A 27907-nucleotide genomic window follows, 5' to 3' on the forward strand; every position below is an offset into this window, starting at 1 on the left:
TATTTTATTGGATGTCTCTCACACACACACACACACACACACACACACACACACACGCATACACACACACTCTTAAAGGCCCAGAAAATAAACTAATTTATCAGAGTACAACATATTGGATAATTCCAAAGTTAATTAAACTTTAAAATAAATCCAGTAGAATAAACAAAATTTATGGTATAAGCTTGAGTGATAATTCCTTAAATGAGAAAAGTTAAAATTTGGAACCAATCACAAAGAACGGGACAATTTAAAAAAAACAAAAAACCAATATAATGATGGTATTTAAATTTTAGATGTTATTTTTTTCAACTATCAACAACAATGAAACTAAAAGATACTGATTAAGCACATGGGCTTTGGGTATACAATCGGAATTTGAAACTTGCCCCTAACGTTTGTAACTATAAAACCTAGGGCAAGTTTCTTAGCCTGTCTTAACCTCAGGTTTCAGACTTATAAAATGTAGATAGTAAAACTCTACCCTGACTTAGGTTTAAATAAGATAAGATAATCTAGGCCAAGTGCTTATATAGGTGCCAAATATATAGTAAGCACTTAATAAAAAAAAATTTTTTTTGAGACAGGGTCTCGCTCTGTTGACTAGGCTGGAATGCAGTGGTGTGGAAGGCAGCTATGCTAACCACTATACCACCAACGCCTCAGCAAGTGGTGTGATCTCTGCTCACTGCAGCCTCTGCCTCCTGGATTCAAGTGATTCGATTCTCGTGCCTCAGACTCCCAAGTATCTGGGACCACAGACTTGCACCACCATGCCGGGATAAGTTTTGTATTTTTAGTAGATATGGGGTTTTGCCGTGTTGCCCAGGCTGGTCTTGAACTCTCAACTTCAAGTGATCTGCCTGCCTCTACCTCCCAAAGTGCTGGGATTACAGCAGGAGCCACTGCACCCGGCCAATAAAATGTTTTTATTAAAATAAAACTTTCTAGTGCCATGGGATCCCACTGACTCTGGTGGTCTAAGTTGAAAGTGATCACATAATCCTGGGACTAAGAAGACAGGCTCAAATTTCAGATGGGCAGAGGGAACTACTAGAAGATATTTGCAGCAACCCCATAAAGACAAGACACAAACACTATAAAAATAAAATCAGAAGGTAATTTCTCCTTCTGAATAAGGTGAAGTACCAAGGACTGGATTTAGCCGCCATCTAAACAAATATAAAAAGGAAAACCAGACAAGCTATATGAAACAATGGTTTTCAGACACTGGACATCAGGCAACTCAGGACTGTGATCCCCAAGAAAGAGAAAAGAAATGAGGTGAGCCTGCTGATGCCCAGCCCACTGCCTGGAGGGTTTGCAGGCTACAGCGCAGGCAGGAGGAACTCAGTGGGGTCCAGAGGTCTGAGTAGAGAGGTTACAGATCTAGGAGCCTGGAACACCAAGGGAGCTGCAGAAGGAAGACAGCTTCATGGATCTCAGCAGAGGGTTCCCTCTAGTCTTCAAATGAGTCCTGACCAGCACATGTGTGGGAGGAAACTACCTGTATTAGTTTGTTTTCCTGCTGCTGAAAAAGACATACCTGAGACTGGGCAATTTACCAAAAAAAAAAAAAAGACTCACAGTTTCACGTGGCTGGGGAGGCCTCAAAATCATGGTGGAAGGTGAAAGGCACATCTCACGTGGCGGCAGAAAAAAGAAGAGAATGAGAGCCAAGCAAAAGGGGTTTCCCGTTAAAAAACCATCAGATCTCGTGAGACTTACTCACTACCATGAGAATAGTATGGGCGAAATCGCCTCCATGACTCAATTATCTCCCACTGGGTCCCTCCCACCACACAGGGGAATTATGGGAGCTACAATTCAAGATGAGATTTGGCTGGGGACACAGCCAAACCATATCACTACTTGAGTCTGGGAAAAGTCACCCCAAAGGAGCAAAGGGAACATCCCCTGAAACTTAGAAGACCAGCAATAATTCATGCTCCCACCCAACAGAAAGGACAACCTTGCCCAGCAGGTCATTGAATAACATGGGTTCATTCAACATTGTTTTGTTATATTGTTGATGAGAAAAAAAAAAACTTTAATTGCTGGCTGGGGCCACTGTCTGTGTAGAGCTTGAATGTTCTCTCCACACATGCCTGGTTTTTCTCCGGGTACTCCGATTTCTCACTATATACCAGAAATGTGTATATTATGTGAATTGGTGTGTCAACATGGTTGCAGTCTAATGAGAATACTGGGTGTGGGGTGTGGGTGTGAATGTGTCCTGGGATGCAGGGGAATCCTGCCAGGTTTTGTTCCCTCCTTGCCCTGAAGCTGCTCGAATAGGCTCTGGCCACCTGTGACCCTGAACTGGAGTAGTGTACTCACAAGGGTATTGTCTGAGAACGGGAAAAAATTAGAATAGACACAAGAGAAAACTAAAATAAACACCAAAAAACTAGAATAACCACTGCTCTCATTCCAACAAAGACTAAAAGTAAGCCTCTGAAAGAAGCAAATTGTTTCTAAGTTTGCAAGTAACTCAAATGCTTTGGGAATAAATTTTAAGATATTTGTCAGAATATCAAAATATCCAGCATCTAACAAAGTAAAATTCACAATGTCTGGCACTCAATAAAAAAATTACCAGACATTCAAAGAAGCAGGAAAATATAACCCATAATGAGAAGAAAATTAATTAGTAGAGACAGATCCAGGAATTACACAGATGATGAAATTAGTAGAAAAGGACATTAGAAGAGTTAAAACTATATTTTATGTGTTGAAGAGGGTAGAAGAATGATAGCACAGGTCAAATAGAGATGCTATAGACTAAATGTTTATGACTCCCCTAAATTCATATGTTGAAACGTAATCACCAATGTGATGATATTTGAAGGTAGGGGTTTTGGGAGATGATTAGCTTATGAAGCCAAAGATCTTATGAATGGGATTAGTGCCCTTATTGAAAAGGCTCCAGAAAATTCCATCCACCCTTTTGCCATGTGAGGACACAGTAAGAAGAAGGTTATTTATGAACCAGGAAGTGGGCCTTCATTAGACCAAGGCTGCCGCCTGCATCTTGTACTTCCCTGACTCCAGAACGGTGAGAAAGAATAGATTTCTGTTATTTGTAAGCCAGCCAGTCTATGATATTTTTGTTACAGGAGTGCAAATGGACTAAGACAATAGACAAGGAAGATAGAAAAAGAGACAAATCAAACTTCTACAGTGTTTTAGATTAAAAACACATAGATTGAGATTAATGGAAAATTAGACATTGCAAAAGAAAATACTAGTTAGGTTGAAGAAAGAGGAACAGAAACGATCCAAATAGAAATTATGTAGTACACAAAGATAATAGAAATTATCTAAAGAATTTACTTTGGAAAGTTCTTTTCCAAAGAAAAAAACAAATAAAATGAACAGAGAATCAGTGAATTACAGAACAAATTAAAGTGGCTTCATATGTATGAGTAATTGAAGTCCCTGAAAAGGGAAAGGGAGTACACAGAAAAGATTTGAAAATAATGGCAAAAAAACTTTCTAAATTTAATGAAAGCTATAAGCTCACAGATCTATTAATGAGAAGCTCAAAGAATTCCAAGTACAAAACACATAAAGAAAATGACACCAATACATATAAAAATAAAAGTGCTTAGAACCAGTGGTAGAAAGCAATATCTTAAAAGGAACAATAACAAAAAGATATATGATGTATCTGGGAACAAAAATAAGGATGACAACAGACTTTGCTTTGAAAACGATACAAGTCGGAAGAATAGCACACATTTAAAGTAGTGAAAGATGCCATCAATCTAGAATTCATCGCCAGCAAAAATATCACTTGAAAATGAAGAAATAAACACTTTTCAGACATACAAAAGCTGAAAAAATTTATTACCAGGCAGTCTGGCACTATAAGGCATGTTAAAGAAAATCCCTCGGAGAAATGATAATCATTAAAAGTCTAAATCTTCACACAATATGAACACTGGAAATGGTAAATATAAGTAAATATAAATTCTTTTCTTACTGGCTATTCGTATGTGGAAAACTGAAACTGGACCCCTTCTTACACCTTACCCAAAAATTAACTCAAGATGGATTAAAGAATTAAATGTAAAACCCCAAACCATAAAAACCCTAGGAGAAAACCTAGGCAATACCATTCAGGACATAGGCAAAGGCAAAGACTTCATGAAGAAAACGCCAAAAGCAATTGCAACAAAAGCCAAAATTGACACATAAGATCTAATTAAACTAAAGAGCTTCTGTACAGCAAAAGAAACTATCATCAGAGTGAACAGGCAACCTACAGAATGGGAGAAAGTATTTGCAATCTACTCATCTGACAAAGGGCTAATATCGAGAATCTACAGGGAACTTAAACAAATTTACAAGAAAAAAAGAACCCCATCAAAAAGTGGGCAAAGGTTATGAGTAGATACTTCTCGAGACAGGACATTTATGCAGTCAACAAACATATGAAAAAAAGCTCAACATCACTGATCATTAGAGAAATGCAAATCAAAACCACAATGAGATACCATCTCACGCCAGTCAGAATGGCAATTATTAAAAAGTCAAGAAACAATAGATGCTGGTGAGCCTGTGGAGAAATAGGAACGCTTCTACCCTGTTGGTAGGAATGTAAATTAGTTCAACCATTGTGGAAGACAGTGTGGCGATTCCTCAAGGATCTAGAACCAGAAATATCATTCAACCCAGCAATCTCATTACTGGGTATATACACAAAGGAATATAAATCATTCTACTATAAAGACACATGCACACATATGTTTACTGCAGCACTATTTAAAATAGCAAAGACATGGAACCAACCCAAATGCCCATCAATGATAGACTGGATGAAGAAAATATGGTACCTATAGACCATGGAATCCTATGCAGCCATAAAAAGGAATGCGATCATGTCCTTTGCAGGGACATGGATGAAGCTGGAGGCCATTGCCCTCAGCAAACTAACACAGGAACAGAAAGCCAAACACCACATGTTCTCACTTATAAGTGTGAGTTGAACAATGAGAAAACATGAACACAGGTAGGGGAACAACACACACTAGGGTTTGTTGGGGTGTTGGGGGCTGAGGGGAGGGAACCTAGATGACAGGTTAATAGGTGCAGCAAACCACCATGGCACATGTATGCCTATGTAACAAACCTGAACGTTCTGCTCATATATCCTGGAACTTAAAGTAAAATAATAAATAAGTTAATCAATTAAAAAAAACAAAGATAAGAGAAAAAAATATTTTCTTTAAAAGGAAAAAAATATTTTTGAGATGCAGTCTCACTTTGTCACCCAGGCTGGAGTGCAGTAGCATGATCACAGCTCACTGCAGCCTCGACCTCCTGGGCTCAAGCGATCCTCCCACCTCAGCCTCTCAAGTTGCTGGGACTACAGGTGTATGCCACAATGGCTGTGTGTGTTTTTGTTGTTGTTGTTGTTTTGTTTTGTTTTTTTGTATTTTTTGTACAGACAAGGTCTCGCTATATTTCCCAGGCTGGTCACGAACTCCTGGGCTCAAGCGATCCAGGCTTTTTGGCCTCCCAAAGTGCTGGTACTATAGGTGTGAGCCATCATGCCCAGCCTTAAAAAAATATTTTTGAAAGGTAACTGACAGTTTAAAGCAGAAAAATAATAATGTCATGGGGGTTTACAATATATGTATAAGAATAATGTGTGGCATTAATTACAAAGCACCAAATAAAAGGCAGATTTCCAGGTCGTATCAAAAAGCAAAACTCAACTATATTCAGTTAATTAAAAACACTTTTGATATAAAGAATCAACTTAGAAGTAAAACTACAATAAAAAGATATGCTAACAGTAACATAAAAAGCTGGAGTGGCTATAATAATATCAGACAAATTAGATTTTAGAGAAAAAATATTAGCAGGGATAAAGAGGATTATTTTATAACAATGGATCATTGATCAAGAAAACATAACAATCCTAAATATTCATGCATATACTAAACAGAATTTCAAAATGCATGAAGCAAAAATCGCTAGAACTGCAAGAAGACATAGAGCCACGATTATTGTCAAAGATGTAGCACTCTTCTCTCTATAATTGATAGAAGTATACAGAAAATTAGGAAAGATAAGACTTGACCAACAGCATCAATCAATCTGATCTAATTGACATTAGTAGAACACTCCACCTAACTACAACTGAGCACACATTCTTTTGAAATGCACACAAGATATTTACCAAGAAAGGCTGTATTCTGGGCTGTAACAAAGTCTCAATAAATTTAAATGGATTTAAATCCTACTAAGCATATTCACTGACTACAGTGAAATTAATTTAAAATGATCTACGGTAACACATATGAAAAAAATCAGAAATATTTAGAAACGAAATAATATACTTCTAAATAACCCTTGGTCCAAAGAAGATTTCAAAAGGCAGTTAGAAAGTATTTAGAAATGAATGAAAATGAAAACATGACATATACAAATTTGTGGGAAACAGCTAACGGTTTTTAGAGGAAAATACAGCACTAAATTCTCAAGTTTAAAAAAAGGTATCTCAAATCGATGACATTAGGAAACTATAAAAGGAAAAGCAAATACAGCTAAAGAAAAGAAATAATAAGGACCAGAGAAGAAATCAGAGACCAAACAGCAGGTTCTCGAGACAATCAATAAAATAGATAAATCTCACACTGGACAGACCAGGGGCAAAAGAGAGAAGACACAAATTACCAATGTGAGAAATCAGACAGGGGGATCATTGCAGACTCTACAATATTAACAGATAAAGGAATATTATGAACAACTTTATTACAATAAATTCTACAACTCTGATGAAGAAGATAAATTTCCTGAAGAACACAAACTACCAAATCTCACTCAAGAAGAAATAAACCGTCTGAATGATCCTGCATCTATTAAAGAAATTGTTCAATATTAAAAATCTTCCCTCAAGGAAAATTGTAGGTCAGATGGTTTGTCTGGTGAATTTTTCCAAATGTAAAGAAGAAAATGCTGAACTTATGCAAATTCTTCCAGAATAGCCAAAAGTAAAACATAAACACAAACAAAACCAATACCAGCTTTGAAAAAGAATTAAGATTGGAGTTTTATCTCAAGACTTATAAAGCTACAGTAATAAAAATGGTACGATATTGGCATAACAACAGACAAATCAATGAAACAGAATAGAGTCTACAAATCAATAAACCCAAATATAAATCAATTGATTTTCAATATAGGTGCAAAGCAGTACAACAAAGTCTCTTCAACAAATTCTACTGGAACAACTGATCAGATATATGCAAAAATATGATTTAAACTTTACCTTACACTATGAACACATATGTAAAATAATTAACTCAAAATGGCTCATAGGCTTAAATATAACAAACTATAAGTCTTCTAAAAGAAAACATAGGAGAAAATCTGTTCCTTGGGTTTGGCAAAGATTTCTTAAATCTGACACCAAAAACACAAACTATAAAATTTTAAAAATTAATAAACTAGACTTTAGTGAAATTAAAAACTTCTGCTATTGAGAAACACTGTTAACAAAATGAAAAGGCTGAGAAAGTAGTTGCAAAATACATTCTAATAAAAGACTTGTATCTAGAATATATAAATATCCTTTATAAGTCACTTATAAGAAGACAACCCAATTAAAAACCGCCAAAATATTTCAGCAGACACTTCATCAAAGAAGATATATGGAAGTCAAATAAACACATGAAAAAATAATAAGGGAAATGAAAATCAAAATCACAATGAGATACAGAGATAAAACTGTGTACCCAATAGACTGTCAAAAATTAAATACTACTCAAACCAAATTTTGTCAAAGATGTCAGGCAACAGCAACTGGCATAGGCTACTGATAGGAACATGAAATGTTATAACCACTTCGTAAAACAGCATGGTAGTTTTCTAAAAGTGTTAGACATACATGGACCATGTGACCTAGTCATTCCAATCCTAGATATTTGCCCCAAGGAAATAAAAATATGTTCACAAGAAGACTTGCACATTAATGTTCATGATACCTTTATTTGTAATAGCCAAAACCAGGAGATAGTAAAATGTTCATCAACAAATGAGCAGATAAGCCAATCGTGGTCCATCCATATAACATAATTCTACTCAGTAAATAAAGGCATAAACTACAGATACACAATCAACATGAATGAGTTTTAATATTATTATGTCGAGCAAAAGTGCAAGACAAGAAATGAGTACAGACAGTAAGATTCCATTTATATAAAATTCTAAAAAATGTAAACAGTCTATAGTGTAAAAATGTAAATGTCTATAGAAAAACAGATTAGGAATTTTCTGGGGACGAGGGTGGGATGGACAGGGAGGAGGAAGAGGGAGGGATTACAAAGTAGCACAAGAAAACATTTTGGGGTAATGAATATATACATTGTCTTAATTGGAGAGACGGTTTCATGGGTATATGCATGTACATAAATATGTGCCATTTATTACATGTCAATGACATGGGATAATACTGATTTTTCTTTTCATTTTATAATTGCATAATGGAAATAATATTGGCTTTAGAGTCAGACATATGAGTTGAATACTAGCTCTGCTCTTATATATAATGCAACCTTATATAAGTTACTTACAATTTTGAGTCAGCTTCTGTATTTATTTATGTAGTAGTAAGAGTATCATATGTGAGTATAAGAATATATACGTCAAAGGCTTGCTGTATTAAATATAATAACATGTATATTTTTCTTCTTTATCCCTAAACCCACTCCGATTACCCTCTTCTTAATGGGTACCCTTCTTGTATTTGACACGTAGCCTTGAATATGTTTGTATGTATGCATGCATACACTTTAAAGTAATTAAATGGCATTGTGCTAAAGCTTTTGTTTTCCCTTTATGCTAAATTTAAAGGACATACCCTTATTTCTGTATATATGTCCAGTAAGTTGCTTCTAACTGCTGTATCGTATTCCACACTATGTATCCAGTCAAGTTAGTTCACTGACTTCCGAAGAGACAGATATCTGTGTGTCCAATTTGTCTACTTAACTACCGCAAACCATAATGGAATAAATACCTTAATACTTGTTTTTTTGTGCGGATCAGAACAGGTCCTCTTGGCTGTATATGCAAAAGTGCAATTACTGGACTATAGGACAGACATATGATGAATTTTACTAACTCAGTACTCCTAGGTTGCTTTCCAAAATGATTCAATCAGCTTATACTTCCACACTTGAAGTTAATGACCTTACTAATTTTTACCAATGCAATGGGTGTAGTATCTCACTTTCATTTGCATTTCTCAGGTTACTGGTAAATTTGAGTATCACTTCCTATTCTTATTAGCTACTCAGCTTTCCCCTTTGTAAATCACATTCTTATCTTTTGTTCATTTTTATATTGAGTTTCCTGTCTTTTACTTGTTGATTTACAATTCCTTGGAATGTCTCTCTATTAATGTCATTAATTTTATGCATTACTAAAAGCTATTTCAGTCTGTCCCCAGCCTATTAACTTTAAGGTGTCATTCACTGACTAGAACTCTTTCATTTTAATACAGTCATAGCCATCCTTTCTTAACCCAACTATTTAAAAAGATATTTTTGGGTCATGTTGAAGAAGTACAGTTCCTCACCTGTATCTCAGACATAATTCTCCTACATTTTCTTCTATGAGCTTTAAAGTTTTCTTTTTAATCCATCGTTTTCATCCCTCTGGAGCCCAACTTTTTATATGGTGCAATGTAGGCATTTATTTTTCTCCATAGAGTGAGCCAATGTTTCAATATTATCTGCTAAAGAGTTTGCCCTGTCTCCATTACATAAGTAGCGCATCTTTATCATATATCACCCACATTTTTTTTTATAAAAAGAAGAATGCTTCTGGAAGAGCGATGACCCAAAATAAGAAAGAGCATGAGAAATATTCTTGCCTTTCCACTCTCAGGAGGGTACTGGTGACACTGTTCCTCGCTATGGGATCAGCCTTCTGAAGCCACATGTAAACAGGAAATCTTCAACACTCCTAGCAGCCTCAAGTGGATTTATTAGATCAAGTGCAGCAGATATATCAGATGAATTCCTACAATGCCTTCAATTTTTAATGGCATAATAATGTGTTTCCATGTCATGTTAGATAAATTATATGTCTTGAAGGTCACAATATATTATATATCACATCTTAACTATACTTCTGCAGTAGCTGTTTAGGATGTTAGTGGACCTGTTTTCCACAAAATTTTCCAATTTTCCCAAAGCTTCCTAATTCATGGAGTGATTTAGGGTACTTGACATTACATAATACTTAGCTGGTAAATTTTTTATAAGCAAGGAAAAATTTAGGCAAACACAGGTCTGATTTGCTGCTTAATTCTGTATTCCACAGAGAGTCCTCAAAAAAAGACTTTTTGACTGATTACCTGGCTGAGAGCCCACGCAGTTACTGGGTTAGGACTTACATGAAGAAGGAAATCTCCTTTAGTGAAAGCCATGATCTATTTGTCATTGCCTTTTGTTCCAAGCGAAAAGCACCAGAGACTTCAAGGATGTTCGAGGATTATTATACTGCGCAAAAATTAACACTATGCAATTGATCATGAAGCCCTTTGCAGGGACCACAGAGTACTATGGACTATATACTTAAATGAATATTTCTGCCTTGCCTTTGGATTTGGCCGAAAATTATATTGGAATCTTGTTATTCTGTTTCATTGCTCAATGAGGCTGAACAACAAGTGGAAAATAGAATCCAACAAGCTAGTATTTCTCTTAGAAACTGGTAGTATGTAGCATTATGAGCTAGAATCCTAACTAAAGGGCTACTCTTTTTTTTTTTTTTTTTTGAGACAGGGTCTCACTCTGTCACACAGGCTAGAATGCAGTGGTAAGATCACAGCTCACTGCAGCCTCTACCTCCTGGGCTCCAGCGATCCTCCCTCCTTAGCCTCCCAAGTAGCTGGGACCACAGGTGCACGCCACTATGCTCAGCTAATTTTTTTGTTTTTTGTAGAGAAGGGTACTCACTATGTTGCCCAGGCTAGTCTCAAACTCCTGGCCTCAAGTGACCCACCCACCTTGGCCTCCCAAAGTGCTGGGATTACAGGTGTGAGCCATTGCGCCTGGCCTAAAGGGCTACTCTTGTCTAGTACCAGAACTCAGACTTTCCATTCTCAATGCCCTTAGATGTACTTGAGTTTTAAAAGCAGAAGATCACATTAGATCTAACAACATTTAAGCAATGCTGATTACTTACAGATTTCTTGGGAGTGTCACAATCAGACTTGGTTGTGGTGAATCTACAAATCTACAAGATGGAGTTTATAGTTTTTCTTTTTGTTTTGCACTTGGTGAAAAATTTGCAATGATTCACCAATACAGAACAAAAAGAACTGTGACTTACGTTTTACAGTTTACATAGCTGACATGCTGTATTGTAAACATTCATGTTCTATCGTATTTTAGAAAGTTCTAAGTAATGTTCTGTTTTGGAACAAAAGAACATTATTGGCACCTCACAGCAGAATATATGGAAGGTGGGATATATGCCCTACCAGGAAGAAAATGTTAGGATTCAATGAGGCACTGTGTCTTTTACTCCCTTTAGTTCTCTGCAACATACTGACTATGCTAGAAAGAGAGTAGGAGAGCTTCAAATAATGGCCAACAACCCCAATCTGCTGTGAAATCACAACTATAGACCCACTTGAGAAAAAGATAAAAAGAATGCACATGTTATATGTGTCACAATGAATGTGTCTAAATATGACAGATTATGGATATCGATAATACACCACATCAGCTTTGTAAATCATAAAACATGAGTCACAGTTCTTGTCGCTCTGTAATGGTGAGTTACTGCAAGTTTTTCACCAAGATCAAAATAAAAAGAAAAACTATGAACACTATTTTGCAGATTTGTAGATTAATTACCACCAATTCTGACTATAACATACTTTATGAAATCTCGGGGTGTCTGTTTAGCCAAAGATTTTTGGCTAACGTGAATCTAGGTAGGACTGTTGTAAAATTTCAAACGTGCTTTTAGGATGGCAACACAGATGTCGAACCAGAAACTTCAGATGTGTTAACTTGGAAATGTCTACAATTTTCTCCACAAAAGAAAACCCACAAACATTCTTTTTCTCCTAAGCTTTTACTGGAACATGGGTATCACTATGCTGTTTGATCTCACACCATTTGGAATATTTCTGAAATCCATATCAGTGACACTAGAGATTCTGTTTTGATGTTCTAAAGAAAAATTTTTAAGATAGGATATTATATGGGAAAAAAACTTAAGTAAGCTCTAAATGTCCTAACTATATGTAAGTTTTATTAAAATAGCATATAAAGTCCCCACATTGTATATTTAATTATTTCAGTATATTTTGTTACTTTTACTAATCAATTACATATTTCTAATATCATCAATGGTTTCAGGCATCCACAGGGGGTCTTCCCATATCTGCAGATTAGGGGAGACTATTGTACTTTGAAATAGATTCCACTGAAATGGATTTAATTATCCCTGCTTCTGTTCCTTGTAGCACTTTATTCATAGCTTTTGTCATTGTAATACTTATCATACCCCATCATAATTAATGATATGCACATCTGTTTTCTCCTACAAGAGGCAATAATCCTTCTTGTCCTCTCACAGAGCCTGGTGCAGGGCCTGGCATGAAGTAGTTATTCAGTAATTTTAAAACAAAATTGAGTGAGTGACCCCACAGACAAGACAACAGGTAAGAAAGACTGGGTATTGTAACTGTTCACGTCCTTGAAGTATATCGTATAAGTGAGAGAGAAAAAAGTGTAAGAATGAGGCAGGAAGTTAAAATAAAATTATTAAGTGATGAAGAAATGTAGACATAAGAGGAAAATAAATGGCTTAAATTCAACCAAAATATCATCACAGCTACTATTAAAAGTGAATTTAATCAGAAGCAGGCATACTGCCATACTCAGAGAAGAATTTCATTCCCGAATAATCAAGAATTTTTTGCTTAAGTATATAATTTTCTTGCATGCAGTCTTTGAGACAGAAAAATGGGAAGGATATTATTGATAGAGACCTGCCACAGAAAGAAATCCAATGGATACTGGTAATGCAGCTATTCTCTTTAGAAGAGATCTCCAAGAAAGCATGCTTTTTTATTATCGGTCTGGTGAAGGTGGAGATGGCTGGTATAAATAGTAAGAAAGAAATATTCTTTGAGTCCCTACCTCACACCAAAGGCCATGCCAATAATTTCCATAAATTATAAAAATTTGTATGAGTCAGATATCATGGTGTCCATGTTATAAGGAGAAAAAATGAAGATGAGAAGGATTGAATGACTTGCCATCATTGCAAAATGAGTGGGGAAGCTTTGGTCAAACCAAATTTTGGGACTCAGCTCAGAATACTCTTTAGCCACCTCCTTTGGTGTTTGGAGACATTGTTAATCACCTACTGCATTATATTAAAATTATTCCCATTTTAAGATACTTTGTTTAGGCGACTTCACATTTGCTAAATTGCAGTTTGAGGATTCCTTTCATGTGAAGTTGGAGGATCTGGCTGTATTCTTTGGGCATCTGATGGAAACCATGTTTAGGTAGCTTGTTGTCATAATAGTGATGGCTGACAGGTATGTCTTCTACAGTTTTAGAGAAGGGCCAGAATCCATACAGCTTCACATTTTTACACAGTTCCACTGCAACACTTGTGATCATCAAGCCGGTGGACAAGCGGTATGCAGTCACACCTTTAGTTCTCCAGAAAAGGGCCAGATCTTTCAGGTACTTGGGATGGAAAAATAGAACCTTTTGTCTTGCTTTAGACTCTTCGAGCGTGTAGTACACTTTAAAAGAGGTACCCGTGTTGGCCCTGAAGGAAAATGCTGGCAGAAGAAAAAATGCCTCTCCATAGGTTGCAATGTCCTCCAGAAATAGGGCTTTTTTTTCCTTTAAGTTCCCATATCTGCCAAATTAAAAAAAAATTATAGTAATCCCAAGAATAATAATAAAAGTAGCAGTTTTGATAACATAAAGCTGAATTTACCATTGGTCAAAACACTGAACGATTTGTATACTGTATATAAAACAGATAAAGTGTGGACTCAGAGAAAACTCATTCAAGTAAGCCTCATGTCAATATCAACGGCTAGATCTTCATCTCTCTTTCTTGGAATCCTTTCAATTTCTACTTTCTTACTGGGCTATACCCTTACTGAACAGACATTTCTTGTATTATTTTCTATTCTTATTCGTTAATTTTTCCTAAAGTTGTTTTTTGTTATTGAAACACCTTCCAAATGTATAATGATAAAATATTTTTTCAAGCATAGTATGCATATCAATACATTTTAAAAAATTCATTGAGCTGCGCACTTATGATTTGCACATCTTTTGCACGTATTTCATTATAAGTTTCCTTTAGAAAACCGAAAATAGACTGGGCACAGAGGCTCATGCTTGTCAGCACTTTGGGAGGCTGAGGCGAGAAGATCACTTGAGGCCAGGAGTTCGAGAACAGCCTGGGTAACACGGCGAGACCCCGCCCCACATCTCTATAAAAAAGAAAAATATTAGCTGGGAACGGTGGTGCACGCCTGTGGTCCCAGCTACTTGTGAGGCTGAGGTGAGAGGATCCCTTGAGCCCAGGAGTTTGAGGCTGCAGTGACCTGTGATTGCACGGCTGCACTCTAACCTGGGTGACAAAGAGAGACAGAGAGAGAGAGAGAGAGAGAGAGGAAGGAAGGAAGGAAGGGAGAAAGAGGGAAGAAAGAGAGAAAGATGGAAGAAAGAAGGAGAGAAAGAGAGAAAGGAAAGAAAGAAAGAGAAAGAAAAGAAAGAAAGAAAAAGAAAGGAAAAAGAGAGAAAAGGAGGGAGGAAGGAAGGAAAGAGGGAAAGAAGATTTAAAATATCTAAATGCAAATATAGATATACGTATAGGTTATTTTTTAAAATTTCCTCCATGCATTGTAGTATCTATGTGTATGATTTAAATAACTTAGTATCCTGGTAAGTATAATTGTGAGTGTTTAGAAAATATACTTTGAAAGGCAAGTTCAATATTTATTTTATTTTCTTTCAAGGGATGCTATAACTATTAGCACGAACATATTCTATTACTAATGCTTATCAGTCACTTTTGATGAAAACAATGGAGTAAAAACTTTGTATAAGATTACTTCTTAGCCAACAATTGTATGGTAGTTATGTGGCAGAAATGAAAGATGGTAATTATTTTCTAGTAAAAAACTCTCTAACGTGATAACTGTATTTTGCCAGGTTGTCTTAGCCCTTACTCTCTGAAGTTTCTAAATAGAGTAAGTTTTATCAAGAAAGTGCTACCAAGAAAAAAGAGTAATGCTAACACTTTAAAAGAAAATGGAAAAAAGTGGCTTCATTATTGTTAAAAGAGATAAAGAAATAAATATGTTCTCATTTGATTAGCTTATGACATTGGAAGTACAACTGAATCATAACTCTTATGAAAAACGACCTTGATAGAATGCCACAATTTGCAAATGAATTCTTATATATTTTTCCAAAAACTCATTCCACCTGTACTGCAAGTCAGTCTCAGCAACAAGATCAGTGCTTAAGCTGAGAAACATGTTGAACAATGAAAAAATGTTCCTGATCAGTTATGTAACTTGCAGCTACTTACTTCAAAGTTATGATGCTTGGATTTATAGTCACAAGATTTGTTTTACTGCCAACATCTTTACTAACATCTCCTGTGGTTGGGGGGAGGTTACACCTGAAATTTGAAAAGAAAATCATTTTCAACATAGAACTTGTAGAAAAAAGATTGTATACACACATATGCACACGCACGCACACACACACACACACCTATCTATAATAATTGTTCTTATGTTGGAGAAATCATTGCTATTGAGACCTTATGTTGGAGAAATCATTGCTATTGAGACCCTCAGAATCCATTTGGTTTCTATTTTAAATTATTTACTTTAGTAATTACTCAGTTCTTAGTTGACATTTCAATGTTGTATAAAATATACACCTTTTTTTTTTTTTTTTTTTTTTTTTTTTTAAGGCAGAGTCTCACTCTGTTGCCTAGGCTGGAGTGTAGTGGTGCTCTGGGCTCACTGCAACCTCCGCCTCTCGGATTCAAGCAATTCTTCTGCCTCAGCCCCCTGAGTAGCTGGGACTAAAGGCATGCACCAAGCTAATTTGTATTTTTAGTAGTGATAGGGTATCACCATGTTGGCCAGGCTTGTCTTGAACCCATGACCTCAAGTGATCCACCTGCCTTGGCCTCCCAAAGTGCTGGGATTACAGGTGTGAGCCACCGTGCCCGGCGAAAATTACAAATTTGATAAATGCTTTCAATATGGATAATAACTTTTATAAGTATCAAAGCCAGAAATGACAATTACACCTTGTCTAAGTTTAGAAGAGTTCCCAATCCTTTTATTAAAATTGTTATTTATATTATTTCTATTGATTATGTTCCCATAGCGGTATGATCACCAATTGGCATCTTCTTAAAAACTTGATGTACTGTGACTAAAGTTATACAGTCTGCCAGAAGCAAAGACTAAATTAAACAAATCAAAACCTCCCAATTCCCATGTGGATAGTTTTGCCACCAAATTATGGTTTTAATAAATAAAATCCTAATGTTCTTATAGTGATGTTTTCAAACTGATGTTCTCATCTTCCTTTGAGTACTAATTTGCTTTTAAATTGGAAAACAAATTAAGAATTCTAATTTTGAGTAATTATATTCTTGTCACAAAAAAGGAAAAATTGGTTATGACTTTCTAAATATCATTTACTGAATTTCAAGTAGTAAGGCTAAACATAAGAAGGGAGCATCTTTGAGTGCTTCCTAAGGAAGGTTGTTCAAAGTTGATGTGGTCTATAACATGACGGAAGATGAAATAAGCTGTACCATGTCCTATAAAACACATGAATGAATGAAACATGAACTTCCCTCATTGATATAAAAGCTATGTCAGAAAATAAAATAAATACGGCACCTTGGTAAAATAAATATGAATCAAATATCAATAATACATATTAAATGATAAAGATTAATCATAGGTACTAGGCCATAAAGGTGATCTCAGTAGTGGGCCTCCCACAACAAATGTCCTTTCCAGAACAGTCTCATATTCTTCTGAATAATCAGAAGTGATTTCTAGTAGAATATCATAGGAGACTCCATAGGGAAGGGTATTTTATAGAGGAAATACAATAAGTTTTGGCTTAAAACTTAAGAGAAAAATATCTCAGAATATATTTAATTCATGAGTCTAAAATGCCTGTGTTTCTAGATTCTACTTTTGCTGATGCCAGGTATTTTCCTGAATATAGAGTATACACACACACACACACACACACACACACAAACAGTAGTATAGGTCATGGCATGTACTATACCATGCATGCATGGTATGTATGCATGTATTATAGATGTACATGCATGCATATTATAGATTATATATTATATGTAATATTAGTATATTATATAATATGCATATATGTAATATATGTATATTATATATAACATGTATATATAATATGTAATATATAATATGCATACATATTATACATATATAACACATAATATGTATATAATATGTAATATATAGTATGTATACATATTATAAATATATAACACATAATACTGTTATATAATTGTATTTATTATATGTATATATGTATACATATTATACATATATAATTACATATAATACTGTTATATAATTTTATACAGAATATATGTATATATGCTATTATAGATTTATAAAATGTATGCATATTGTTATATAATATGTACATATGTAATGTATACATATTATACATATATAATTACATATAATACTGTATTATATAGTATATTATATAGTATACAATATACTATTATATATTATATACTATACAATGTACAATATATTACATACTATCTATAATACAGTATTATATATTTATCATACATATGTATAATATGTATATATAATATGTAATATATAAATACTACTGGATTATATGTATTACAGTATATGACAGTATATATGTGATTATATATATTACTACTACTGTAATATATATGTGATTATATTACTACTACTGTAATATATATGTGATTATATATATTACTACTACTGTAATATATATGTGATTATATATTACTACTACTGTAATACATATATATGTATATATAAACTGGTATAGTCATATATAGCAGTAGTATATATAGTCATTGCCTATTTTTGTTCCTCACACACTTTATTCATAGCTCCAAATCTTTTGAAATGAAAAATAAAAGTTTGTTTTATGAACTGTCAACCTGAAGCACCAAAATAAGTACAGGCTTAAAAAATTAAGTATATTTTAATGACACCAAACACGTCTAGCCCTCATTTTGCCTTTCAGTTCAAATGGCTAGTTTTAAAGGAAATTCTATATTCGGGAAAATACCTCTCATCAGCAAGTGTGGAATCTAGAAACATAGACAGTTATTTTAGAATTATAAGTGAAATATCTGCTGAGATATTTTTCTTCTGGGTTTTAAATCAAAACTTATTGTATTGCCTATACTTGCTATAAAGTATAATGAATGTTTAGGCCTGATCCTCATTACAGATGTTTTGGGAATTTTAAGCCTATAAAAAGTCTACTGCAAGAAGAATTATCTTCCTTATGGCTTTTTCACACTGGATACTTGAACAAAATGGGTAAACCATTCAGATATTGGCCATTTTAACAGTAATCATGAAGAACACATTCAATAATTGTTGCACTTTCGGGTCTATTGTGGCTTCATCATTACCTGCAGCACAAAATTTAAAAATGAGATTAAAATTGGGAGGGAGCTGTTTACTAGAAACCCTGTTTCTTTTTCAATTGCTTAAAAGGGCAGCATTAAATCAAGAGGGATCAAAGCATCTTCTCTGATGTATGAAATCAGTGCTCCTAAAACAGGAAGAACCAGACTTCCACTTACTCTTTGAAAAGGGGCATTTCAATTGAAACCCATCCTCACAAGGATAAATTACCTTTCCATTACACTGAGACAGTGGAGATGCTTTGGTATGGCTTATTAGTACAAGGCACACAGAAAAACCATTTTGTTTCTATTTTTGCATGCTAGCTGATATTCAGATAGAAAACATTTTAAAAGACCAGAACTTAGAAGCTGTACAAATTTGTTTTTTAAATTGCAAGCCAGAAAACGAAATAATGATACAGTTTGCAGGGCTGAAAAATGTCTTGATCAGCATTTTCCCAAGTATTGTCTAAGAACAAAACATCCTTGAAATGCGCTGTTAAACAAAAACAAAAACAAACAAACAAATAAAAAAAGATCTTCAAGGTCAGGTGAGCCTGAGACATGCTGCCCTCCGGAGTCCTCCCAAGGTAGCCATTAACGTACTGAACGCTCTGAAAGGTCCTGCACTACCAAACCCTCTTTCACCACAACTTCACCCAGAGTTTCCTAAACATATATAAACATAGCACATTTTGATTCTTCTGGTATTGACATTCTGAGGAACTCATGAGCCATATAACACTTCAGGAAACCTTCCCGGGTAATTAGTAGACTTTTGTAACAGAGCTCAAAGGTGAAAATATACAATGGATATCTTTACACTATCCCCCTCTGAAATACCCAACTGATCTTTTGTTTCAAAGAAACCAATTTGACAGGTCTTACCTAAAAACGAAGTCGGATTTATCTATTTCAGTTCCACAGAGAGACTTATTCAGAATTCCCCCATTTCCGACCACTGCACACTGATTATAAGGGTAGTCCACAAAAGGCTGGGACTAGCAGGAGAAAGTGGAAAACTACCATGAAATACCGTTAATTTTAGAACCATAGACAACAGCTTAATTCTAGTAACTTAACTCTTTATACATGCTAAGGAGAAGAATAAGAACAAGAAAAAGCAGCAGCCCAGTTTGCTAATCAACTTACTATGACTTAGCATAAAGAACCAGCTGGGGCTGGGCGCAGTGGCTCACACCTGTAATCCCAGCACTTTGGGAGGCCAAGGAGGGTGGATCACAAGGTCAGGAGTACAACAGCAGCCTGGCCAAGATGGTGAAACCCCGTCTCTGCGAAAAATACAAAAAAATTAGCTGGGCGTGGTGGTGGGTGCCTGTAATCCGAGCTACTCGAGAGGCTGAGGCGGAGAATTGCTTGAATCCAGGAAGTGGAAGTTGCAGTGAGCCAAGATGGCACCACTGCACTCCAGCCTGGGCAACAGAATGAGACTCCGTCTCCAAAACAAAACAAAACAAAACAACAACAACAAAAAAAAACCAGCCAGGTGCAGTGGCTCACATCTGTAATCCCAGCACTTTGGGAGGCTGCTGAAATGAGAGAGTCACTTGAGGCCAAGAGTTTAAGATGGGCCTGGGCAACAAAGCAAGACTCTGTCTCTACAAAAAGTAGAAAAATTGGCTGAGTTTGGTGAAGAGCGCCAGTAGTCTTTGCTGCTTGGGAGGCTGAGGTAGGGGAATCACTTGAACCTAGTAGTTCCAGGCTGCAGTGAGCCATGATTGCACCACTGCCCTCCAGCCTGGGCGACAGAGCAAGACTCTGTTTCTTAAATTTTAAAAAATGTGTAAGTAAAATAAAATAAAATAAATCATTATGTGAACCTAAGTTTCATTTCTCTTGAGAGAAATAGACGTCATAGGATACACGGCATAATGTAATAATACAAAATACAGTATCGTGTATTTTTCATCACATAATTAAGGAAAAAAATTAGAATGGCAAAACCCCATATTCTGCCTTTCTGATAAACAAGGACATTTTCAGCAAGAAAGAGAAATTAAAGAAATTAGGAAGCAGCATTAAATCTATTCTAAGACATAAAATTAACAGGTGATTTAGCAAAAATTTCCTGTGCTTCTTAAATAGTTAGACCTTCAGGCTCAGTAAGGCATTAGATTTATGCCTGCCGTCTCTGCGAATGACCAGCCAGCGTGCTTCAGGGAGGCCTACCAACTGGACTGACGTATTTCAAATTAATTTCCAAGACCTGAATCTTTCTTATTCCTTTTAGGACCCGGCCTGCTTACCCCAGAAGGTTTCCTATTTTCCCCAAGTTCTCTGCAGACTGAAATCTAACTTTTCAATTCAATGGTGCGCTTTCCTTCCCTTTCCTGGTCACTTTCCATGAAGTAATAATGTGACCTTGAGCCCACAGCCAGGGTGCCGACTCGTGCTTCCCAGTGATGAGGTCCTGATCTACCGATTTTGTCTGTAGGATTAAGGTGTAAGTCCTCAAGAGCAGAGAGGCTGTTTATTATTTTTAATTTCCTTTAATTTCCCCTCATTTTTCCCTCCTGATCTTGTGTAGTGCAATGTGCGCAGCTTTCAATACCCATCTCGTGGGCTTTCAACAAGCTCTCCCACCTTCTCACTACGTGGCTCTGTGAATAAATCTTATTTCTTTTGCAAAACCGGTATCACGGTAATTAATTTACTGCACGTGCGCAGAACGAACCTGACCCTGGCCTGTAACCATTGAAGGGGCCACTGGTAAATATTCAGGAATTTTGTGAGCTGGTTTTTTAAAGCATTGGTAACTAAAAATTGTCCAGGGTGGGGGTATTGACACCACTGAATTTGGCAAAGGTTACAAAATCAAGGCACATCGCCCTTGTCAAAGTCAGTTTACCAGCCCAACTGACAACAGCCCAGGGCCGATGTGGTTCTGAGCAGTCCGGAGTGACAGAAGATGCCCCAGAACCACTGTGACTGCTGTCTGCCCCTAATGCTGGCTCTGGGAACTGCCCAACTAGCAAAGAAACTCGGTTTCAGTACAACTCTCTTTGTAGGTTTGCCTTTGAAACGTAAAAGTCATATTGCACTTTTTATGCAAGAGGCACTATTTCAAGTACATACTTTATTAGCACATTTAACCTACACAGCAACCTTTTGAGTATTTTACAGATGCAAAAATGGAGGCATGAGTCCAAGTAACAGCTAGAAAGTGGCAGAACTGGGATAGGAACGCAGGCAGTTTGCTCCAGAGTACCTGCTCTAAACCACTACACATTATCCTTTCTTACAATTCCATGGATTAAAATGATAACTTAATTATGTATAATTATGTATCTTATTCCTGGTTATATCTGCAATGGCTAGCAGAGTGACTGGCTCTTACATGAATGGTTCCTAGATACCTCAGGCTATTTCATGTCACTGAACTTCTAGCTCAAGATGGTATCTACTAAATGGTGCCACCATAAATTCTGAAGTTTATAGATAGGGTAGGATGCAAAAATGCAAATAGGCTCATTATGGTATAAAATAGAAAAGATTACTGAAGGAAACATGTCTCAAATTATGCACTCACAATAAGGAATGTTTTTCTCTGGTTTCTTGGTCAACTGGGAGGAAAACATCTATATGCTTTAGTATCTCATGTTCAGTATGAATTTAAGTAAATTACAAATCTCAACGTTTCCTTAAATAAACCTCCTGAGAAAATGCAAATGTGCACGCTCCACTGCCTGCTCATTGCCCACTCTGGTTGAAAATCAACTTTTATTTTTTTCTCTGCAAGTAACTTAGCCAAGTTTGTGGAGGAAGTGGCTCCATATCATTTCATTAAAACGTTTAATGCCATCTTCTTGTGTGCCCAGCAGTTCGTCCTGGAGAGTTTCATGTAGAAGGGCAGAGTAAAGCAACGTGGGAAAGAGGACATCTCCACCACAAGCCCCGTCCATGAAAGGAGAAGGCTGGAGCAACACAAAAATAGGGACCTGGCTCTGCAATTGCTGCCTTATTGACTGCAGAATTTCCTCTCCCCAGTTTAAAAAAGAAAATCAGTATAAATTTGGAAAGCAGATGCAGTTCCCAGTTGCATACATAATTATCAGGCCTATATTAAGTTAATCCTTTCAAAGTGCCAAATGAGGGTAAAGTAGTTGCTGCTCCTCTGTTCTGGTCACTCGAAAACATGGCAGACACTGGCAAAACCTGCATGGATGAATGAGTGAAAGGGCTCACTGTCAAACTTTCCAAGGCTTTCCCTGATAGGAAAGATAAATACTCTTTCCTTATCATCTTTTCAATCACTGGTCATTTCAGGGCATCATGAGAAAGCTTTATATTTTTGTCCCCTTTTTCTTCCAGAAAATTTACAGTATTTTTTCTCTATCATTTTCTATTTATTTCTCATTCATTCTCAGCTAGTTATTCTTCCTCTGAATCCTAATATAAAAAAAATTGGAACAATTTACATGAGCAACAAAAATTAGCTGAAAGAGGTCAAAGCTCCAATAAAAGAAAACTGTAAGAATCTCATATCCTACAGTTAGTATACTGCATGTGTAGAGGGATCCTATTTTGACCATCTTGATATGGCCTAGTTGTTTTTTAATGGAATCATAGAAAGACGCTGGAGAGTGTATGTTTATAAGCAATGAGATGTTTATGTTCCTCAGAACCAAAACTTCCCCAAGTGTGGGTTTGCATTAAGGGTCGAGTTTCTCCTAACTGTGTGAAGTGGTTTTATATCATATCATTACTCATTTTTCTAATTTTACAAATTGGTAGTGAGTGCATATATGTACTGGGAAATGTTCTAGGGGTTTGGGATATATCTGTGAACACAGCAGACAACAATCTCTATCTTATGGTGGGTATGTTTATTGACTATAAATTCTTACATATTTACTTCCCAAAGATGAGCCACATAAACGCACCGTTCCTTGGGAAGGAATTGATTTAGTCACCATAACTGACAATTGGAAGAATCTTATTTGAGATGAAAAATGGCCGTCTTCACAAGCCTCAGTAATTACTAAGCAGGAAGCCCGAGTGTCTCATCTCATTCGAAGAAGAGTCTGGAAGACAGGACTGGAAGAGCTTATCATTTAAGATATAAATAATCCTTCCCTACAGAGCCACACTGCATTCAAAATGGCCCTTTTAAAAAATGGCTCATTGTCCAAATTTTATACAACATAACAATATGGTATTTTAATTGATTCCATCATAATTGTAAGTTACAGCTTAAAGTAAAAGAAAATTCACCTGGAATGGTAACATAAATAACCCACCAGAAATCTTTACTCACCACTGGAAACATATGAAAAATGTTCTTCTTAATTGGGATTTCTTTTTTGCTTTCCACCTCGTAACTCATATTAGTCCCAACTGGAGTGTTATTCTGAGAAACAACAAAGTTTTGAACAGCATCACAGCAGGAAGCAAGTTTGGCTCTGCAAAGGAAAAGGATAAAAAGGAAGCCAAGGTATAAGATTAAGAAACCGAAAATGCAGACCACAATGGACAATGCCGAAGAGGATTTTGCCAAACTGACTTTCAAAAAGAAGATAATTATTCACAAAGATGACTTTGATTTTTGTCCTCCAGGTTTCATATCCCTTGAGGATTGGGACTGACTCTCTTTCTTTTTTTTCGTTCTTTTTTTGTCTTTTGTTTAATCTTATTTTGATTTCTTTTTTAATTTTTTTATTTTACTTTAAATTCCGGGATACATATGCAGACATGCAGGTTTGTTACATAGGTACATGTGTGCCATGGTCGTTTCCTGCACCTATTAACCCATCATCTAGGTTTTAAGCCCCACATGCATTAGGTATTTGTCCCAATGCTCTCCCTCCCCTTGCCTCCAACAGGCACCAGTGTGAGATGTTCCCCTCCCTGTGTCTATGTGTTCTCATTGTTCAACTCCCACTTATAAGTAAGAACATGTGGTGTGTTTGGTTTTCTGTTCCTGTGTCAGTTTGATGAAGATGATGTCTTCCAGCTTCATCCATGTCCCTGCAAAGGACATGATCTCATTCCTTTTTATGGCTGCATAGCGTTCCATGGTGTATATTTACCATATTTTCTTTATCCAATCTATCATTGATGGGCATTTGGGTTGGTTCCATGTCTTTGCTATTGTAAACAGTGCTGCAATAAACATACGTGTACATGTGCCTTTATAGTAAAAAGATTTATATTTTTTTGCCTATATACCCAGTAATGGGATTGCTGGGTCAAATGGTATTTCTGGTTCTAGATCCTTGAGGAATAATCATACTGTCTTCCACAATGGTTGAACTAATTTACACTCCCACCAACAGTGTAAAGGCATTCCTATTTCTCCACAGCCTCCCCAGCATCTTTTTCTTGACTTTGTTTTTTTATTTTTTGAGACAGAGTCTCACTCAATCTCCCACGCTGGAGTACAGTAGCATGATCTTGGGTCACTGCAACCTCTGCCTCCTGGGTTCAGGTGATTCTCCTGCCTCAGCCTCCTGAGTAGCTGGGATTACAAGTGTGCACCACCGATGCCTGGTTAATTTTTTTAGTAGAGACAGGGTTTCACCATGTTGGCCAGGCTGGTCTCGAACTCCTGACCTCAAGTGATCTGCCTGCCTCAGCCTCCCAATGTGCTATTTCTTAACTTTTTAATAATTGCCATTCTGACGGGAATGAGATGGTATTTCACTGTGGTTTTGAATTGCATTTATCTAATGATCAGTGATGATGAGCTTTTTTTCATATGTTTGTTGGCTGCATAAAATGTCTTCTTTTGAGAAGTGTCTGTTCATATCCTTTGTCCACTTTTTGGTGGGGTTCTTTTTCTCTTGTAAATTTGCTTAAGTTCCTTGTAATCCTGGATATCAGACCTTTGTCAGATGGGTAGATTGCAAAAATCCCATTCTGTAGGTTGCCTGTTCACTCTGATGCTAGCTTCTTTTGCTGTGCAGAAGCTCTTTAGTTTAAAATCAATGTGCAAAAATTGCAAGCATTTCTATACATCAACAACAGACAAGCAGAGAGCCAAATCATGACTGAACTCACATTCACAATTGCCACAAAGAATAAAATACCTAGGAATATAACTTACAAGGAATGTGAAGGACCTCTTCAAGGAGAACTACAAATCATTGCTCACGGAAATAAGAGAGGACACAAACAAATGGAAATACATTCCATCCTCATGGATAGAAACAATCAATATTGTGAAAACAGCCATACTGCCCAAAATAATTTATAGAGTCAATGCTATTCCCATCAAACTACCATTGACATTCTTCACAGAATTAGAAAAAACTACTTTAAATTTCATATGGAACCAAAAAAGAGCCCATATAGCCAAGACAGTCCTAAGCAAAGAGAACAAAGCTGGAGGCATCATCCTGCCTGACTTCACACTATACTACAAGGCTACAGTAACCAAAACAGCGTGGTACTGGTACCAAAACAGAGAGATAGACCAATGCAACAGAACAGAGGCCTCAGAAATAATACCACACATCTACAACCATCTGATCTTTGACAAACCTGACAAAAACAAGCAAAGGGGAAAGGATTCCCTACTTAATAAATGGTGCTGGGATATATATATATATATATATATATATATATATATATATATATATTTTTTTTTTTTTTTTGCTACAGAGTCTTGCTCTGTCCCCCAGTTTGGAGTGCAGCGGCACAATTTCAGCTCACTGCAAATTCCACTTCCCGGGTTCAAGCAAATCTCCCGCCTCAGCCTCCTGAGTAGATGGGACTAAAGGCACCTGCTACCATGTCCGGCTAATTTTTGTATTTTTAGTAAGGACAGGGTCCAACCATGTTGGCCAGGCTGATCTTGAACGCCTGGCCTCAAGTGATCTGCGCCCTCAGCCTCCCAAAGTGTTGGGATTACAGGTGTGAGCCACTGCACCTGGTTTTTTTTTTTAAATCTCACTAGACTTCTAACTGGCCCTGGATTGTAGCATGGTGACTTGGCAAGATAAATGGCAAAGCAGTTAAACACACTTAGGTAGGGACCTACTTACCAATAGAAAATGCTCATGAATATAACATTTTTAAAAATACAAACTTTCTTCTGATAATACTGTTATAACACTAAAGACAAAAAATGAGAGGATTCATTGTAATGATTTTATAATAATTATAAAATACAGGCTGGGCGCGGTGGCTCACGCCTGTAATCCCAGCACTTTGGGAGGCCGAGGCGGGCAGATCACGAGGTCAGGAGATCGAGACCATCCTGGCTAACACGGTGAAACCCCATTTCTACTAAAAATACAAAAAGTTAGCCGGGCGCGGTGGCAGGCACCTGTAGTCCCAGCTACTTGGGAGGCTGAGGCAGGACAATGGCGTGAACCTGGAAAGAGGAGCTTGCAGTGAGCCGCAATAGCGCCACTGCACTCCAGCCTGGGCGACAGAGCAAGACTCCTTCTCAAAAAAAAAAAAAATTATTATTATTATTATAAAATACAGAAACTAAGTTAAGAACAGTATCACAGTCACTAAAACAATACATAATCATTTATTATCAGACAAGTCCAATGAAAAAAAGAAATATACAGTGAATTTTTAAGTGGGGTGAATTTAAAGTTGCCATTCCTTGTAGAAAGCCCAGCAAAGCATAAATTAATACCAAGCTATGTTTCAAAATGATTACCATGGAATGAAACATTATTATTAGAATGTAGATCTAGGAAGTGCTTTCAAGGATCATCTGAGTTAACCCCCAACCTCTGGCAAGTGCATGTAGAACCACTTAGAATTCATATTTCATTTCTTTAGTTCTCCAATGATGTAGATGCCTTAAAGTCTCTTGATAATTGTTCCAGGGTTTAATCAACCTTAAAGTCAAAGAGATTTCTGCATTTGCACAACGAAACTATGTTTTAATGTAAATCTATTTTCCTTGTTAGGTTTTCATAGAATCTCCTTATGAAAATACTTCACGTACTTGAAAATGGAAATCAAGCAAAGTTTTAGCCTTTTTCAATCTTGCAGAGTTTACAGAATTTTCTCTTCTCTCAGGTTTTCCTCATAGGACCAGTTTTTCATGATTTTAGTCATCTCTTTTCTCTTTAAACCTCAACTTATTTCTCCATATTACTTAAAAATCTGTATCCAAGCCAGATCCAGTCATAAGACAAGAGTCAGTGAATATTCAACAAGAAATGTT

At 36.3% G+C, this 27907-nt stretch overlaps 1 protein-coding gene across 2 annotated transcripts in view; it reads right to left on the reverse strand.

The window, feature by feature from the left end:
• Positions 1-954: 954 nt before the first annotated feature.
• ST8SIA6 (ST8 alpha-N-acetyl-neuraminide alpha-2,8-sialyltransferase 6) overlaps positions 955-27907 on the reverse strand; it is a 146348-nt gene continuing 119395 nt past the window's right edge. The window contains exons 4-7 of one of the 2 annotated variants that reach the window (XM_054659366.2): positions 24032-24176; positions 19642-19754; positions 15619-15711; positions 955-13923 (exon numbers count right to left, since the gene is read on the reverse strand). In XM_054659366.2, coding sequence (XP_054515341.1) covers positions 13455-13923; positions 15619-15711; positions 19642-19754; positions 24032-24176 — 820 coding nt within the window. In that variant the 3' untranslated portion in view covers positions 955-13454. 2 annotated transcript variants of the gene reach the window in all.

This window comes from Pan troglodytes, chromosome 8 (assembly GCF_028858775.2).
Source record: "Pan troglodytes isolate AG18354 chromosome 8, NHGRI_mPanTro3-v2.0_pri, whole genome shotgun sequence".
Lineage (NCBI taxonomy): Eukaryota > Metazoa > Chordata > Mammalia > Primates > Hominidae > Pan > Pan troglodytes.